Here is a 16,784-nt window from a genome sequence, read left to right on the forward strand (position 1 = left end):
CACAATTCACCGTGTGACTGAACCAAATTTAATCTGATTCGTACGAAGTACTGTGGTCTTATAGGTTTACGCATACGTTTGTAACACGTCGAATTGGACTCCCTGAGTAATAGATGCTTTAGGGTTTTTCGAAGATATCTCCAGATATTTAAAATACCGATCGACAAAAATAAGTTTATAGAAATCGGATGACCAAGTCGTGAGTTTGACCCATTGGTGTGAACCAGGTACAGGACGCCAAGCAGTTTTTGCTTTTAGGGTGGCCAAATTTGAACATATTTCGACCACTTTCGCTTTATTAGATAGGTATTGACCGTACCAATCAGGGAAAAAAAGTTTATGAAATTAGGTTTACCGGATCGTGAGCTAGGTCTCTTGGAGTGAGCTCTTACCCGGCTACTCGGCCGTACAGCGAACGTGGAGTATTTTGTCAATATATCAAGTAAATTTTTACCTAATTTCATGATTTTTTTTTGTTTGAAAGGCATTAACGAATGAAAGGCGTCCTAACAAAATGGCTGCCTGTGGCCATATTGGATTTAGTAAAATTGAAATATCTTGGGGAAAATGGTGCTAAAAGAGTTTCTGTTAACAGAGAAGTAATTGGTTATGTGTGTGGGGATTGAGGCATCCCATATGTGGACTTCTATATATAACATATACAGCTATATTTAGCTATACCTGTAGCATATATAGTAATTTTCAGCTATATAAAAGCATATTTATCTGTAAAGTCATAATTTATAGTAAAATATAGGTAAATATGGCGGTTCATATAGGAATTTATCAAATTTGACTTCGTACAACAAGGCAAAGAGTGGGTAATGCAAGTGATTTTTGAGGGCTCACGGCTTTTCAGCAGGGAAAAGAATGACGCGAGAGAGATGATGTGTTTCACATTAAAGGCTTTTGATACGAATAGGTGTTTCGTACGAGTGGTGTTGGTATGTTTTTTTTTGTCATCACAATAAAGTGAAATACGAAAAGAAATAAGATTAAATTTGGTTCAGCCACACCGTGAATTTTGTGTGACGAGAAAGTTGGATAATCGAAATATTTACTTGATTTAGTTGAGAGTGTCAAAGAAGCGCCATAAAACCTAATATTTGAGAGCGACTTCACTAAAATTGTGAGATTTATCTTGAAAATTTTAGTTCATTTCTTATTTACAAGAGAAATGGAAATTTTTGTAGTCTGCCTGTACTGTCATTCAAAAAATCTCAGCTTCTATAATTTGTGGAATATAGTCGAACGGAACATTTAGTGGACCTGAGCAATTCAAAGCATATGAGGGAAGACATTAAAGAAGTCACACTTTCAACAATTACAATCCAAATCCAATTCTCTTTATTCATTACACGGATTCCAGTAATATCCGGACCACCTTTTAGAATAATAATCATAAAATAAATGGAAAATTGACCATTGACCATGGTCACCATATTTGACTGGGCATTATTGTTGGAAATTATTGTTAGTGTTGGGAATTACAGTTATTGGCCAAAAAGCTGGCTTCCTCTAATATCTTAATATATCAACTGTTCAACACACCAACGTAACATAAACAAAACAACAAAAACAGGTTTTATCGGTTACGTTACCAGTTCAATGATTAGATAGAAGTTTTGTCACATTCAATTGTACTAATTCATTCAAACCATCTCGAACACAGTCAGACCGTAAATTCGAAAGATTACAGTCGCGAATTTTAACATGGAACGAAAGAACTTGTTGCCCGTGATATTGTTACTTCTGCTGAATGTAATCGGCAGCGGCTCTTACAAAATACTTGGGATATTTCACACACCCTCGAAGTCTCATTACATTGCCGGAGGAGCATTAATGAAAGGGCTTTCCGAGAAAGGTCATGATGTTACCGTAATTAGTCCGTTTCCTCAAAGTAAGCCGCTAAAAAATTTAAATGACGTTGCTGTTATTGGAATAGAGCAACTCATGGAAGGTATTCCTATCCTCCTCGTACTTCCGATACTAGACGAACTCAAGAAAACGTTTTTTTTTTGGCAGAAAACTTTCCAAGTGATTTGCTGATAAATTCATATAATATAAGCATGTTTCAGAAAATCAAATATTATTTAACGTTTGGTGTAACTATGACTAACTTCACATTGAACCACGATGTTTTCCAAAATTTTCTTCGTACCAACGATGTTCACTTCGATGTGATCGTAATGCAAGTATTCATGAATGAAGCCTTCCTCGGCATTGGTCATTATTTCAACGCACCTGTGATTGGTTTCTCCTCATTCGGTGCCAACAAATGGACGAATGATATGGTTGGAACCCCGGCTCCAATGTCATATGTTCCACATTTGCAAATTAAATTTACTGACCGGATGTCGTTTCCACAACGAGCGATGAATGTGATAGCTTATGTGTTCGAATATTTTTTCACGAATTGGCTTTATATGCCGGAACAAGAGAAGGTCTACGACGCAATATTTCCGGATCCAAAACCGAAACTCGAAGAACTACAGAAGAATGTTTCACTGGTTCTGCTCAACAATCATTTCAGTTTAAGTTTTCCTCGGCCGTACGTACCGAATATGATCGAAGTCGGTGGATTGCAAATTAATCGAACGCCGAAACCGCTTCCATCAGATTTGCAAAAACTTATGGACGAAGCCGTTCATGGGGTCATCTATTTCTCGCTGGGATCAAACATTAAATCAAAACACATTCCAGCCGACCATCAAGCCGAAATTTTGAACGCTTTCCGGAAACTGAAGCAATCAGTTCTGTGGAAATGGGACGGACAACTGGCAGATAAGCCTGACAATGTTAATGTGAGCGCTTGGTACCCTCAAGACGATCTACTAGCGCATCCCAATTTGAAATTGTTTATCACGCATGGAGGTTTGCTGAGTCTTACAGAGACCATTTACCATGCGGTACCAGTGATTGGCATTCCAATTTTTGCCGATCAACATCTCAATATGGAAAGGGCTGAGAGTTCGGGATACGCTAAGTCTATTCAACTGAAAGACTTAAATGAGAAGACTCTCTCATCGGCAATAGTGGAGCTTCTCACCAACGACAAGTAAGATCAATCGAATGGAACAAATGAAGCGAAACTTAAATACATTTTTTTAAACATTGTTGCATTCAGGTACGCAAAGAAAATAAAGTTATTGTCCGAACGGTACCGTGATCAGCCGTTGACACCACTTGAAACTGCCATTTACTGGACAGAGTACGTAGCTCGTCACAAGGGTGCACCTCATCTACGTTCAGCTGGTTTGGATCTATCGTTTTTCGCCTATCATAGCCTGGACGTATTCGCTGCGTTTTTCATTGCTGTATATTTGGCATGGCGAATAATAAAATGCATCGTTCGTAGAATTGCGTGCAGGGAGTGGAGAAAAAGTCGTCAGTGCAATGCAGACGATAAGAAAAACAATTAATTTTTGTAGAAGTAATTAATTGTACAAACATCCACCTAGCGCCTGCGCCTGACTTCTCGTGATATTCAAAACTTTTGTTCATTTCATTATTCTTACGAGACTTTAGTGTTAAGAATGTTATGAGAATTAAATGATTTTTTTACTAAAATTTTCTTTTTCACTTTGCTCAGCTGTTAAGTTTAAAGGGCAGCAAACAATCTACTCAATAGGCGACCCACGCCCAAGTCGAACAAAATCTGTGAAACCGGAATCCGAGAGAAGTATATTGCGTAAGTGATCTTATTTCGATCCCCTTATCTGACTAAAATTTGACATAGAATTTTCCTGCGCGTTTTTGTACAAAGTGTATTCAAATCTCATAGTTTTGGTAGGTGTAGTGTGTTTGGTGCCGAAAAAGGCGTACACATACACATTGAATGACTCATATTACGCAGCCCAAATACGACGAATTTGAATGCATATGTCTAGCCATCTAGCCTACATTTAGGCGAGATATCAATTACGCACCTACTTTCCTCAGTAAATATTTGCATATTTCGAGGCTAGGTTCGGAAAGTCACGTTGACCATTGACCGATCTGGTCTTTGGCGGAAATAGGCTGTGAGGTTAAAAAAAAAACAACAACATGAAGTTAACGCCCTCAATTGGAAGGGCTGACATTTAGGGTTTAGCAAAATGTCAGGATTCGGCATATTTCAAGTGAATGCTTTACAGATTCAGTCTAGATTCACTTCTTAAAATAGAAAACATTTCGGTTAAATTGCTCAGTTCGGTTCTTATACATAGGTCAGAAAAGTCGCGGAATAACAGTTCGCTTCGACAATGTTGCATAGCTTTGGTTGGCACCATCGATATAATATAGGGTAGATTGGTACACACGAAGAAACGTGTTTCATATGTACCAATATACCCTATGTTACATCGATGCGGCACACATGTGCTCACTTGTTGTTACAGATTTCTTTTTACCGAAGTGAACAAAGGTGCTGAGGTTCAAGTGATGATTTTCTGTAAGATAGGAACGAATGAAGAAGCCATCATTACACTATAAAGGCCACAAAGTTTTTTATTTACTAAAATTTGTTAACATTAATTTTGTCTGTTATACCAATGATCCTCGAAAAAGTTGTATTATCATCTGGCAATTTGGGAGGAAAGTATTTCCGACACGCTTGACTTTTTGCATTGCAATTGCATAAATATTTTTTTCTACTTTGTAAAAAGGCTAGACTTGTGTTAACAACAATGTTAGACAAACGAATTCGCAAAGTATTAGGTCTGCATTCTGTCCAAATCATCCAAATCTTCCTGCGAAATATCGTTATCACCAAGGCCCCACACTGGATTTTTGTGAGATTCTTCGCTGTCTAGAAAATGTGTACCATCTCCGCATTTAGCTGCTCGCCGTGCAATCATCTCTGGGCTCACAGATTTCCCTGTTAATGATTATTTTACAGTTAATTGCAGCCAAATTTCACTCCTTCTTATCTTACGATCGTAAGCCCATCCAAGTTTTGCGAAGGTGTCAATGAATGCAGTAGTGAAATTGTACGTATAATCACCCAATTCGCCGGTTTTGTAGTCCCATGGGAACACATGGTGATAGTTGTGCCATCCTTCACCGAGTGCAGCTATAGCCACAGATAGATTTTCCACTGGGCTTATTGTCCTGTAAACAGACGAAAATTATCGGTCAATTTTTCGGTTATAAAGCAAATGCAATATTCAACCACTCACTTGTCGTAGGGTCGCTTTCCGTACATGTGAGCGACACTATTGACGAAAAATGCAATGTTCAGTGTGATGCAAAATCTCAAATTGAAATTCACCCAAAACGATATCCACAAACTTTCGTTCCAAAAGTACCATGGCACTAACACCGGCATTCCGATGGCAATCAAAGCGAACAGTATTTCATAATACTTTTTTTGCCACATTACAATGGCATCATTTTGCAGGTCAGTCAAATCGATTAATTTTCGCTTGGCTACGACTTCCGGATGTGGTGTAAGAAATAGCCAGCCAACGTGAGCGAAGAAAAATCCTCGACGAGCATCGTGCGGGTCTGCATCTGTTTCCGAATATTTGTGGTGTACTCGATGATCGTGAGCCCAGGTGTACGCATCTCTCTGGTAAAATTATCAAACGTCAATTTCTGTACTGATATTTTGGTAAATTATTTTTGGTAGTGGTTGGCAATCAGTTCAGTAAACAAAACTGTAATGCAATAGGGATTAACCTATTACGGGCGGCTATAGACTATCATCTGCTGTCGTTAAGAACTTTAGGAATGAAGGACAATGTTCAAAGAAAGTGACGTAAAAGATTTGAAATCAATTCTTTGAAAATACTACGATCAAATGAAGTAATAGATCTGGTATTGAAGCTTTTGATGTCTGGAAAAGTGCCTAAATAGTTTAGTGCAAAAAATGAAATTTGTAACCACGAGCCAAGGACTAACCACGAGTTTGACAACCCCACTAAATGGAACAAAAAAATTTGGGCTCAGTTTTCTCGGTTGGATAAGCTCTTATTGTAACACTCTAGTGATGTAAAGTGTGATTTTTACAGTTGATGTGACAAAATTCGGCTAGTGTCTCACCGGAACCTCAGAATGTCTTCTCTTTAAACATCCGCTCTATAAATCTACGTGCGTAACCACGACGAGATTGACATCGTTATGTTCACCGTTCAACAGAACGATATAACAAGTAAACAAATACTATGATTCCATCGATCTGCCAGCAATTTTCAATGTGCTTCATGTACACGAAACATGAAATAATGATAAATGATAAGGAAAACACCAATAAATAACTTGAGTTATAATATTGATTGAAAATTAGGCTTTCGTGTACTCTATTATATTCCGGTTGAAGGTGAGTATGAGTCTAGCTCGTATTTTCCACGATAATAAACAATTAACATTAATGGAATTCGATATACCTTACCTGTCCTGCAATTGTGAATAGAAATATTAATATTACTCGAAGTTGCCAATTCGCTTTGTAAGCTTTGTGAGACCAGAGTCGATGAGCACCAGCTGTGATACCGAAACCGGAACCCATTATAAGTAACATAACTGTACAATGGAAAAGAAAAGAGGAAAATTTAACATAAGTTTCAATGTTGAAGTGATGAATTTTCGAAATTTTAATTTGTGTGTGACAGACAATTTTTCAAAAGAAAAATGTATTGCTAACCAACCAATGTTGTACCTTGATAGTACATTACTTAACAATGGGGCAAATGATAGAAATGGTGCTTCTTGTGTGCTTACCTACCTCGGCGTCGTCTCGATAGGTAAATTTCACACAAAAAGTACCATTTCCATCATTTGCCCATTGCCAAGTAAGGATTTTACTCAAAAATTTGAGGTAACGTTAACTTTGTCTCACGTTTTTGAGTAAAAAGTATTTCGTTAATAAATTACTTTGTATCAGTAATGAACCTTAGGTTTTTAAAAAAATCATCCTTCCCGCTTTTACTTTTAACTTATCGCCGAAACGATAATTTTCATGATCAATTTACCAGTCCTATCTTCTTGAAAAACTTATGTTTTTTCAAATTCTAAGTCTATAGTAGCTCTTTTGAATTGTTTAATGCAAACTACAGTTACGCAGGTCATGTCAAACAGAATTTTTTTTTAAAGATGAAATAAATGAAATGTCCAAGTCTCACATCATTTATAATACGACACAACAAATAATGTACCTCAATATTATAACTCATAAACTCATATTCTCAATCGCCTGAATGTAGCCACACAAGCACCAATAATGTATCATTTAAAAAAGACTAGTCATCTGTTATCAACAACAACTGGTTGATACTCTTTTGGACTGGAGCGTCGTTATGACTATAGAAGAAGCTAAACAAGTAGCGTGAAGTAGAACTAATCGTGACCATTTGACAAAGACTAAAATTTCATTTTCCCAGCTAATTGAAAAATTACAAAATTGATCAATTGATCAAATGCTTAAGACGTCTTGAAATAAAACTAGTATTTTTATTGCAACATTTAAGTATTTTCCTGTGTCCTCTTTACTAATTTCGTCTATTTCCATTATCTAAATCTCGATCTAAATTTTTATTTTATCTATTCACAATCATCAGTTTTATGATTATTTGTAATGGTTCTTCCCATGTACGACAAAAATTATTAATTGCGTCCACTTTGCATGTTTAAAAATTGATTTTAATGTTTATGGGTTGCGGCAGTGGAATTTATAGTCAGGTAGTTAACTTAACGTTTTGATAACTAGTAATAGCTACAGCATTGTAATTGGTGAGTATGTTGAACAATTAAGCTGTTTATGAATATCGAGCTACACATAAAGTTCATAACTGTAGGTTTACGGTAGCAGATGAACCAAGGATAGCAATGAAGGTCCGTGCAACCTTGAGCCCAAAATTTTTTGATGAATTTTTGCTGTCTATGAAACAATAAAACTCCCAACGAGCGACACTATCTCCACTTGAATTTCTTTGAGATTACTCTAGGCAAGTGCATATAGCAAAATTTATGTTAAACAATTTGATGATGACAATAGTTGAGACCAGAAAAAGTAACAGACCCGATAATTATACTGGTGATACTGCCGTGTGTAAATGGTGAACAATTTTCGTTTCGTCATCCTTTCCACAAAACCATTAACATTTTCCATTTTTTTTATTATTATGGACATAAACTGACCTAAATAACAATATTCGTGTGAAATGAACATAATTTTTCAGCAATAAATACTTGACGAAGTTCGAACAATGATGGAAAATCAAATGAAAATTTATATGCGTGTCAACCCATAATGAAGTTGCTTAATATTCTTTGTCAATTTTTTTTTTTTTTTGCTGCGTTGATGTTATATTTACCTAGGTTTTAATAATTTTATGTCACGGGGGGAATATAATATCGAGGAGTATCGAATTTTTTGTCGAATCCGACACAGTGGTAAGTTTATTACTGTGTGAAAAACGAACTACTTTTTTTATGGGAAATAAATGTGGTTTTTAAGGAAGGGATATAACTGGGGAAAATATTAACTTATACTATTTTTAGCTTGGTAATAAAAGTTATGTTGAAGGTGGTTTGTCTTGACGTTTTTTGCGTGTACATCGATTGAATCATAGAAAGAACTGAGAACTTGTAGAAAACTCTAAAAAAATCACCTAAGTCTATAGTTACATTCAGAATATATACACTTCTTCAAAATTACAATCTTCCATTATGACCAAGGCCATAGGGCGCTTCAATTTTTTTTTTCGAATATGCTATTGGCACCGGGTGCCAATAGTCTCTTTATAATACTGTGGCTAATGGCACCGGGTGCCAATAGTCTCTTTTTAAAATACTGTGGCTAATGGCACCGGGTGCCAATAGTCTCTTTATTATACTGTGGCTAAAGGCACCAAGTGCCAATAGTCTCTTTATTATTCTAATTCTAATCGCACCCAGTGCCATTAGCCACGGTATTATGAAGAGACTATTGGCACCCGGTGCCATTACCCACAGTATTATGAAGAGACTATTGGCACCCGGAAAAATTAAAATTTGAATTAAAAATCTGGATATTTTGAAAATTAAACTTGTTTTGTACACAATCCTAGGTAATCCATCTTTTTACGAAATGTAACGTAAAGTCGGATTGTTCGATCCTGAGGAATTCACCCTTTTACGAAATGTAAAGTAAAGGTAATTTGATCGATCTTAGGGAATTCGTCCCTTTACGAAATTTGACATAAAGATGGGTTGTTCGATAGAATTAATTCTTTCACGAAATATAACGCAAATGCGTTTTGAACAATACTAGGGAATTCATCCTTCTACGAAATGTAAAGTAAAGGCGGATTGTACGTACGATCATAAGAAATTCATCCTTTTACGAAATGTACGTAAAGGTAGTTTGATCGATCTTAGAGAATTCGTCCTTTTACGAAATTTAACGTAAAGGGGGATTTTTCATGCTTTTACGAAATGTAACGCAAAGGTAGTTTGTTCGATCTTATGGAATTCATCTTATTGAGATGCGGATTGTTCGATACCTTTTAGTTACATTTCGTAAAAAGAATGAATTCCTCAGGATCGAACAATCCGCCTTTTCGTTAAATTTCGTAAAAGGACGAATTCCCTATGATCCAACAAAACGGCTTAACGTTTCATTTCGTAAAAGGATGAATTCCCTCGTATTCTACAAAACTTTCTTTATAATACATAAATACATTAATTTTTCTGTGTGCCAATAGTCTCTTTATAATACTGTGGCTAATGGCACCGGGTGCGATTAGCATTTGTATAATAAAGAGACTATTGGCACCCAGTGCGGTTAGCATTTGTATAATAAAGGAAATTCAAGAATTTCCAGAATTATGTTGAATTTTTTGGAACAATAAATGTATTATTTTTGCTCCTAAAGGGCTACAATTTGCGCTTTGTTGATTCGTCTTAAACTAACTTGAATACCAGTGTATTCCTTGAAGTCACTCTAAGGAATATATTTCAAAGGAATTTAGTAGTGCCGATGGTGAGTTACATAATTTGTAAATAAAACCGGTTTTTCAGCCTATTACACCATTTTTTGTGGAATTTCAATACAATGTATGAAAATCACGGATTCCGTGATAGGTTTAAGAGTCAACAATAATTCACACATGCTTGAAGTTCGTGTCACATGTAATAATTACATTTTTAGTAGTTGAACTAATTGTCAGTCTTGTCAATCTTATTGTCACCCCAGAAAGTAGTTTCACACTTCAAACACTGTTGATTATCGACCTAACATATTATCTTTTTATGAATTTTGTAATATTTTCATACATAAGTGGTAATCGAATCGTAATATACTACAGTTGCAGTAATTGTTATATCTGCAGTAAATTACAATACGATTCGACACTTTGTTTGCAAAATTTACGGAATGTCGTAGCGGACCGATGATGTACCCAATAAGGGTAAGGTTTGAAACTTATGCCTGCGTGGGACCTAATGCATTCGTAGTCATTACACTTTATGGGAGAGACATATTTGTATCAAAGTAAAAGAAAATCTGTTGAAACGTGTGTCTGCATTTCGACATCAATTTAAACTAGGATTTACCCTCGTATGAGCACTTCCCAAATAAGTGGTTCTATGTAAAACATAAGAACAAATGTTTCGTATTTGTTAATGGAATAAAATTGCATAAGTGATGACCTTATGGTTATGTGACGGATATACTCATTTTATAGATTTTTTACCCCACTCCTCTCCCTGAGCTACCGCACCAAAAAGTCCACACTGACCCAAATTTATTATGTTTTCCTGTACAATCTCTTACGCTTTCTGGCGTGACGTCAGTTCTGTACTACATCTTACTTTCTTGCCTTAAATAAAGAGCTTAACAAATGTTTGATTGAAAAATACTTACTCCAAAGAAATGTGAACATTTTGATATGAAACAGCAGGAACAGCCCATACACTGCGCCAGTGTGCAGAAACGTTTGTACTATTAGATCCGGCCATCTAATCGCCGGTTTGAACTCCACGGCCTTGTCCAGTTCGCTTAAATCGCTATCAATTTGTTTATTTACACTATGTACACCACCATTCGTTTCACTTCTTATTTTGGCTTCACTCACATCGTTGCGAACCGATCGATGCAGTAGGGTTGACTGTTCCAGTAATTCATTGTATTTATCGACGCTGAAATTTTCTGCGTCCGCATTTTTCATATCGAAGTTTTTGTAGTTCTTCTGTTGTTCGGATGCACAAACTATGTTCGGATTTTGATCGATGATCATAAGATTTTGTTGTATCACGCCCGGTGCCATTGTTGCGTTCTGTCAATGGAAATGAAAACGAAACAATATTAGATCACAACTATAGATTAGGCTCGAGGTACTTATGCCTGTTGACTAATATTGTCAGTAGAAACTAAGGGAAACTATTTGCAGTTTTATTTTTATTTGTTTAAGGAAATAGTATCGTCAATCAAATGATCCAATGGCATGCTAGATAAATTTATACGAGTGGGTGAAGGCGTATAAAAAATTCGACGAACATAATTCTTGTTCCAGCGCTTGTTTATGAGAGAAACATGTAATAGTATTTTACATGCTACATGTGTCGAAAACCGTACTTATCACGGCAGGGTAAAAGTAACCTAGGCAGGAGCGCTTGTTTGACTAGGGACCTGAATTATCTAGTAGTCTTATTTATTTTGCGAATTAAATGTTTCAACTTAAGTCAGTGTTCATTTGAGTTCATTTTCATACAGTGTATTAGGTCCCTCATTTGACGTTTCAACAATGAACCGCTTCTGCCAGGTTTACTTTTACTCTGCCGTGGTAAAATCCATTACATAGCTCGGGATAAAAGTGAAAAGTCTCGTTTTCGTGTGTTTATTGACATCGGCTTCGCCTCGCTCGTATCAACAAAATTCACACGAAAACTCTACTTTTCATCTTCTAAAGATGAAAAAGATAAACTCTCTTTTCGCAGGTGTCTCTTGAGGAAACAGACGACATTTTCGAACCATTCAAATCCGACCCACAGCTTGAACATAATGAGTCAAGCTCTACTAGATCAACTTGCCACATCGTTTTTTATGCACGGCTCTCTACTCTCTTGTTCACTGCGTTGTGAATAACGTTTTGTTAAAAAAAATGAAATTAAAATAATGGTGACCGCATCCATTCCGCCTCTTTTTTTCTACGATAGTTTAGAAGTTTGAAAAGATATTTTACCGATCATTGCAATCAATGAGGTAATCATGTGACTAAAAGAAATGTCTTTGCTTCTAGTAGTATGTATGTTATTTTCTGAGGCGCGTTATTCATTAGGTCATGAAGTCAGTCTTCAAAACCGCCCCAAAGTTGGAAGTTTTGACATTTTCGACGCACGTACGAATCGACGTTTTTGATCGAAAACGTTTCTTAAAACGATGGTAAGTCAAAAATATAGAGCCGCCATTTCGTAATAGTATACTAGCCGAAAGTATAGAAAAATTGGTGCATTTTGGAGACATACCGTAGAACAGTTTTTTGCTTTATAATCATGTTTTCCGTTGATTAATATATATTACACACTTGTCACGAAGAAGTCGAGGCTCGCCGAGACTGATAGTGACAAGTGTGTACTCTATTTTATCACATAAGCGAAAACGAGACAACAACATAGAACTGAAGTGTAATTTTTGAATTAAGCTTCTAGTTAAGTAATTTTGACATCCGAACATCGCGCGTATGTGATAAAATATAATTCACATACTGGTTTCGATCGTACTTTTCATGTACTACTTTCGACGCCCTCAGCATGTAATATAAGATTATATATACTTGCCAAAATTTGTGTAGGCATTGCGGCTCGAGCCGAAGGCGAGAACAATTTTGCCAAGTAGTGCATATATTATTTTGTCTGCCGAGAACAGATAAATCGAGTTAAATGAAAATGATCTATATGGATAAATGCCTGATTATCGTTCCGGGCAGATAAAATCCATTACAAAAGGAAGTCTCATTATCGTGTGTTTATTGACCTCGGCTACTCCTCGGATCCACAAAGTTCACACGAAAACTCTACTTTTCATCCTTTTATTCCTAGTTTGGATCTGACCTAAAACCTGATATTTTGTAGTTAACCTATCAGATCAGGTTAAAATTTCAGATCAACCTAAAACCTGAGATTTTGAAAAGTCAGGTTGAAGTCAGGTCAGGTTTCTTCATCTAAAATACCTGATGATATCATGAAATCTTTTAATCGCGGCCGACTTATTCCATGTCCCACTAGATTTGAAAACGAATGCTTTGAGTGAACGGAAAACCTATATTGTACACTTCTACGAGATTCTAGTCAACGTAAAAGTCTAATGGTTTCAGTGGTGAGTTTTTCTTTCTAACAAACACATGAACTCAACAAATATAACGTTTTTAAAGAATTATTTAATTAATAAACAATTAAGAACATTCAAGGCAAACTGGCAAACCCATCATGTCTATTATAATACCCTCTTTTCATTCATAGTGCTCCGATTATAAAACTTTTATTCTGTTGTTTCTAATGTGTTATTCATTCGACAAAAAATGCAAAACAACAAACATATTACCCAAGCAAAAGTAAAAACCGAAGGCACGAAATGACAACTCGTTATAAATACGTAATTGAGTTACTCATCGTAATATTCGGCGTAGCATTTTATGTGCCTATATGTGACACATTTTTTATTTTAGACAAATAACGGATAAACAAATACCTTCCCAAAAGAGAACACACATCAAATGTAAAAAAACCATATGACAGAAAACTTTTGTCATAGCTCAACCCAAATGAATGCATCATGCAATGCATATATAAGTATATAGGCCTAATGATTATAGTTGATATGAATGTAATATGCTGGATATAAACTGGCGAACTCATAACTTTAGATTCTAACGATGGAGCTGCATATAAATTATACGGTGCGACTACACGTGTAGTAGAGTATAGTGTTGATATTGACACAGCGTGAACACGGCAAAGAACGTCGATATAATGAATTCATTGTCCATGTCGTCTAAAAGTTGATTGTAATCATTAACTCTCATGAGGGATTCTTTTGAATAACAGCCTGCCCAAATCGGACGCATTTTCTTGTGGATTTTTTGATATGTACCTAGATATGTATTGCTCCCTAGAAGCCGAAAACATGAACTTTTCTTATGGAAATATCTCGTAGGCCACGAAATGTACAAGGTCGTGTGGGATTTCATTAGAAAGATAATTGCATGTATTTTCGGGGCAGATTGGGCCTTTATGGGTTTAAAATTCATCCACACTGAGTCATGATCAGTTGGGTAAAAAATGGATAATTTCGGCGAAAAAATTAAAAAAACTGTTATCCCCATATGATACTGGCCTTAGCTTTCCAATAATACCAAATATGCATGGGTAGTGTTTCGATGAATGTTGTTTTGGAATGGAAATTTGATGCTCAGTATCGCTACTCAAAGAATTCATGCGAATTTCATGCATGTGCAGTTTTTGATGAAAAAATATTTTTTGCAGCAATGTAAGCTGCTAGTTTACTTTTTCGAAGTTAGTGTATCTAAAACAATGCGAAACAACGTATTTCTGCGTTTCGTGGCCTACGAGAAATTTCCATAAGAAAAGTGCATGTTTTAGGTTTTTGGTCACCTCTCACTAGCGCATTCCCTTGAAATGGGCGAAATCCTGACATTTTGCTAAACCCCTATTGCGCTAGCCACACAAGCTTGGACGAATTTTTTTGAAAGTGGTTTTGGCTTCTAGAGACCAATACCTATCTAGGCACATATCAAAAAATCCACTAGAAAATGTGTCCGATTTCGGCAGGCTGTTTTTCAAAAGAATCCCTCCATACCTCTCACCACGACACACTTAATGAACAATCGACGGGTGTTTGGATTTTGTCCAATGCGTTCGTTGTGCATCTCAAGCCATTTGTTGCTTTGAGTAAAGTATATAGAATTTACGCACACACCAAGGAAAAAAAATATTTTTAGGTCAAGGCTAATTTAACGAAAAGCTTTTCTTTTTGTTTGAGTTTCTTGTGTGAAACATTTTACCAAAATCTATGGATTTCATTCTGTCCCAAAAGTGGGTAGAGAGCTAATTGCATGCTTACTCTACAAGCAACAAATTTGGGAACGAAATAGTGTCATTGATCGCTAACGCACAATGATGATTGATATGCAGGTATCCAATATACCCATACAAAGTATAAATTGGGTGTGTGCTCTGTGTTGCGTTTGGAACAGAGAAGATAAAAGAGAATCACAGTTTGATTAAATTTCATTTACGAAATTAAAGACCCGTTTCGTATATGTGTAGAGCTCACAAAATTGCCTATTAGAATACAAAAATAAAATAAATTTGGAGCACAAAATCATATTGAATGAGTAGGCAGCAGCAGTCATTGCAAGGTTATAATAATTTCATCCATTGATCGGCGATTCAAATAAATCATCGTTATATGTACATATAATGTGACGAATTGAATACAAGCAATTCAGAAATCGGTTTACATTACAATTTTATCAATAAAAGTCAATAATTTTTATGATCGAACTCTGAATTTATGAAGCGTTCTCGTGCAATGTTTGATGTTTTGCTTCCTCACGTTCGCAATGTAGTTGAGGAAAGAATAATTTCAGTGTTGATTACTTTCGGTATTAGTGACGGAAAGTTTAACAACACATTTACAACAAGCGTAGGATACCTTCGGTTGTAAAGTATGAATGATTTTTTTTATTATAATATAAACCACACCCTGTGGGTCGGTCAAGTCCCTTGATTGACAAATTGCTCAATATATTTTTGAATTTCAAATTGTTTTTTTTTGTCTTAGTCTTTCCATTTGTATCTTTGGTGTTGAGGAATTTCGCGCCGCGTCATTCACAATAACCCACACAGTGACATTTTACTTATACAAAATGTGTCATTTTGTCAATTATTGTGAATGACGCGGTGCGAAATTCCTAGCAGCCGTATCTTTAAGAATGCTCAAGAGATTTCTTCGATTGATTGCTCCATTTATCTTGTGTCACGAGACTCGTGAATAGAAAATATAATTCGTGCGAGGCCCTCGCCACACTCTGTCCGTAATTACATTCATGTAAATTTTCAGTACAGCTATATGCAGCGTTATACCACTGTATTTAACTATATATGTGCTCTATATAGTGGTATATGGCTGAATATAGTTGTATATAGCTCAATATAGCTATATATGGCCCAATATAGTTGTATATAGCTCAATATAGCTGTATATATGGCGTAATGTAGCTATATATTGCGTAATGTAGCTATATATTGCGTAATATAGCTATATATTGCGTAATATAGCTATATATTGCGTAATATAGCTATATATTGCGTAATATAGCTTGTATATGGCTCATAAAAGTTGTTCAAAAATCAAATTTCATTGGAAAAAGTTGAAACCATAAAAAAATCTTTTTGAAATAGCTAGTGGGACTATTATTCGACACATTAGGTATAATCACATGAAGACTTAAATATCGAACTGGAAGTGGAATTAAAACCGAAGCTAGTTGTTTAAGTCAATTAACACTACAAATTTTTATTCATATGAGTTGTTGAAAAAAAGAGCCGCATCGAGAGCCGCATTGACTGCAATATTGATCAATCGAAGGAAATGAGATGATAGACAAAAACCTTAGGTCTACGAATTTCAAAATATTAACCTATTGATCTGATTTCAAGGGAACCAAAAGGTCTTAGTGAACCTTTTTTCAACAAAATTCTCTCTATGAGTTAACTAGGTATTCTTGTCTCATCAATTACATTTCTGAAGCATGTCATAGTCGATTATGTAGTTGTTACGAAGTTTTTTCACTGCAACGCAC

At 35.8% G+C, this 16,784-nt stretch overlaps 2 protein-coding genes across 4 annotated transcripts in view; one reads left to right on the forward strand and one right to left on the reverse strand.

The window, feature by feature from the left end:
* The first annotated feature begins 1,692 nt into the window (after positions 1–1,692).
* On the forward strand, positions 1,693–3,494 carry LOC119068357 (UDP-glycosyltransferase UGT4-like). The gene is given in 3 exon segments (XM_037171925.1): positions 1,693–2,051; positions 2,054–3,058; positions 3,128–3,494. Coding segments are annotated over 3 exon segments (1,638 nt in total). The 5' UTR covers positions 1,693–1,713; the 3' UTR covers positions 3,423–3,494.
* Positions 3,495–4,462: 968 nt separating this feature from the next.
* Positions 4,463–16,784, reverse strand: part of LOC119068358 (stearoyl-CoA desaturase 5) — a 29,342-nt gene continuing 17,020 nt past the window's right edge. For 2 of the 3 annotated variants that reach the window (XM_037171926.1, XM_037171927.1), the window contains exons 2-6: positions 10,826–11,237; positions 6,374–6,504; positions 5,160–5,551; positions 4,916–5,091; positions 4,463–4,858 (exon numbers count right to left, since the gene is read on the reverse strand). In XM_037171926.1, coding sequence (XP_037027821.1) covers positions 4,695–4,858; positions 4,916–5,091; positions 5,160–5,551; positions 6,374–6,504; positions 10,826–11,237 — 1,275 coding nt within the window. In that variant the 3' untranslated portion in view covers positions 4,463–4,694. Of the gene's footprint in view, positions 4,859–4,915; positions 5,092–5,159; positions 5,552–6,373; positions 6,505–10,825; positions 11,238–11,305; positions 11,400–16,784 lie in introns of those variants that run through there. The other variant, XM_037171928.1, reaches the window with a different exon arrangement.

The sequence above is a fragment of the Bradysia coprophila genome, assembly GCF_014529535.1.
Source record: "Bradysia coprophila strain Holo2 chromosome X unlocalized genomic scaffold, BU_Bcop_v1 contig_173, whole genome shotgun sequence".
NCBI lineage: Eukaryota > Metazoa > Arthropoda > Insecta > Diptera > Sciaridae > Bradysia > Bradysia coprophila.